The sequence below is a fragment of the Bison bison genome, unplaced genomic scaffold (genome assembly GCF_000754665.1).
Source record: "Bison bison bison isolate TAMUID 2011002044 unplaced genomic scaffold, Bison_UMD1.0 scf7180017851776, whole genome shotgun sequence".
Classification (NCBI taxonomy): Eukaryota; Metazoa; Chordata; class Mammalia; order Artiodactyla; family Bovidae; genus Bison; species Bison bison.
Window position 1 is genome coordinate 9,139 of NW_011482349.1, and position 1,560 is coordinate 10,698.

The window sequence follows — 1,560 nt, forward strand, 5'->3', positions numbered from 1 at the left end:
GAGGGGAGGAGAGGGGAAGGGTCAGGGAGGCAGCGTGCCCATCTGGCCAAGGCCTCAGGCAGGACACGGCCATCCTTCCTCTGCTCTGCCCGGTGCCCAGAGGTGCTCACAGACGCTGTGACCCAGGGTGCAGCACAGACCAGCAAGGGCCCCTCTTGCCCTGAGGTCCTGTGTCTGGTTTGGGGGTCAGGGTCTCAGCACCCAAGTTCTTAAGCTCAGAGAACCACCCCTTTCAAGCATCACCTCTGTAAGATGAACACGTTAACATGTTCAAGCTAGAAGAAAACAAGGCACTGTGCAGGACACACGATTTACAGAAACACAAACAGGAAAAACGGCACTTCCGAAATGCTGCTTTCTGGCTTCGTGAAGGGCCTGCCCTCTGGGAGGTCTGAGGCTGTGGGGTCCTGCCTCTCCCATCCCTCCTGTGGCCCTCTGGACACAGCCCAGCTCACCTCAGGGGAGCCAAGGGGCAGGCAAGGGGAAGGCTTCCGTCCACTGAACTGCAGGGTTACAGCAGCTGCCGGGGGCCAAGGTGAGGAGACCCAGAAGGGGGTGGAACTCAGGAAGGGGCCTCTCCCAATGCCGCTGGGAGCCCCCACCCAAGCTCAGGGCACAGCTCGTGGAGACAAGAGGGCTCTTGTCCTGGGCCCGGCCCGGCCTCCACTCTGTGAACCTGGGAGGGGTCCCTCGGGGGGCTTCCTTACCTCCCTCTTGAGCGGGGCCACGTAGGCCCAGGAGTTGGTGGCGGGGTCGTAGCGCTCCACGGCAGTCAGATCGTTGTGGTAGTCGCGGCCCGCCACCGCGTAAATGTAGCCGCCCACGACGCACACGCACAGGTCCGCGTGCTCCTGCTGCAGCGGCTGGATCTGGAACCAGCGGTTGTGCCTCGGGTCGTACCTTGCGGGACAGGGAAGAGCACATTAGCAGGCCCGTCCCCCAGCACGCCCCCACAGCCTGGAGGGCACAGCTTCCAGACCCTCGCTGACCACCCCGAGCTGCCCGATGGCTGTTCCTACAGCACCTCCATCTCACCGTCTCACTCCAAGGTACCCACAGCTCTGTGCTCAGGGAGGCCCCCAATTATGGTCTCTTGACTGGACACCTGGGCACAACGGCCTCCAGCCAGACACCCCATTTTTAGCCTTTGCCCCAAACCCAAGTGAAATGCACTCGGCAGTTGCTTCTTCCCTACGCGGCCCCTCCCTGCCAACCAGGAAGACCACAGAGCCAGGTTGAGTGAATCTGGGCCTCAGCTTTGTTCCCTCGGCTCCGCGCCCAGTGGGGTGATGCTGCCTGCTAAGAGAAGCTACCACGAGGGGCCGCGGGGTCGACACGTGTGATGAGGCCCTTAAAGCACTGTGGCCCACGTCTGTGGTCCTGCGCCCCAGGGAACCTGGCTCGGGGCAGATCACACTCGGTGTGCTTAGGAAAGACCAGGCCGAGTGAGGCTGTCAGTGGTGGAGCCAGTCACTCACTGAGTGGACATCACGGCCCTTAGTCCTGGCACCCAGGGCTTCCTTCCACTGCAAGTCAGTAACAGGCCAAAGGGAGCAGAGC

At 62.3% G+C, this 1,560-nt stretch overlaps 1 protein-coding gene across 1 annotated transcript in view; it reads right to left on the minus strand.

The window, feature by feature from the left end:
* The window catches only part of KLHL22 (kelch-like family member 22), a gene marked incomplete at its 3' end in the record, with an annotated part of 26,373 nt that overhangs the window by 9,115 nt on the left and 15,698 nt on the right, over nucleotides 1-1,560 (minus strand). Inside the window, exon 5 of the mRNA XM_010851512.1 lies at nucleotides 708-902. Coding sequence (XP_010849814.1) covers nucleotides 708-902 — 195 coding nt within the window. The remainder of the gene's footprint in view (nucleotides 1-707; nucleotides 903-1,560) is intronic.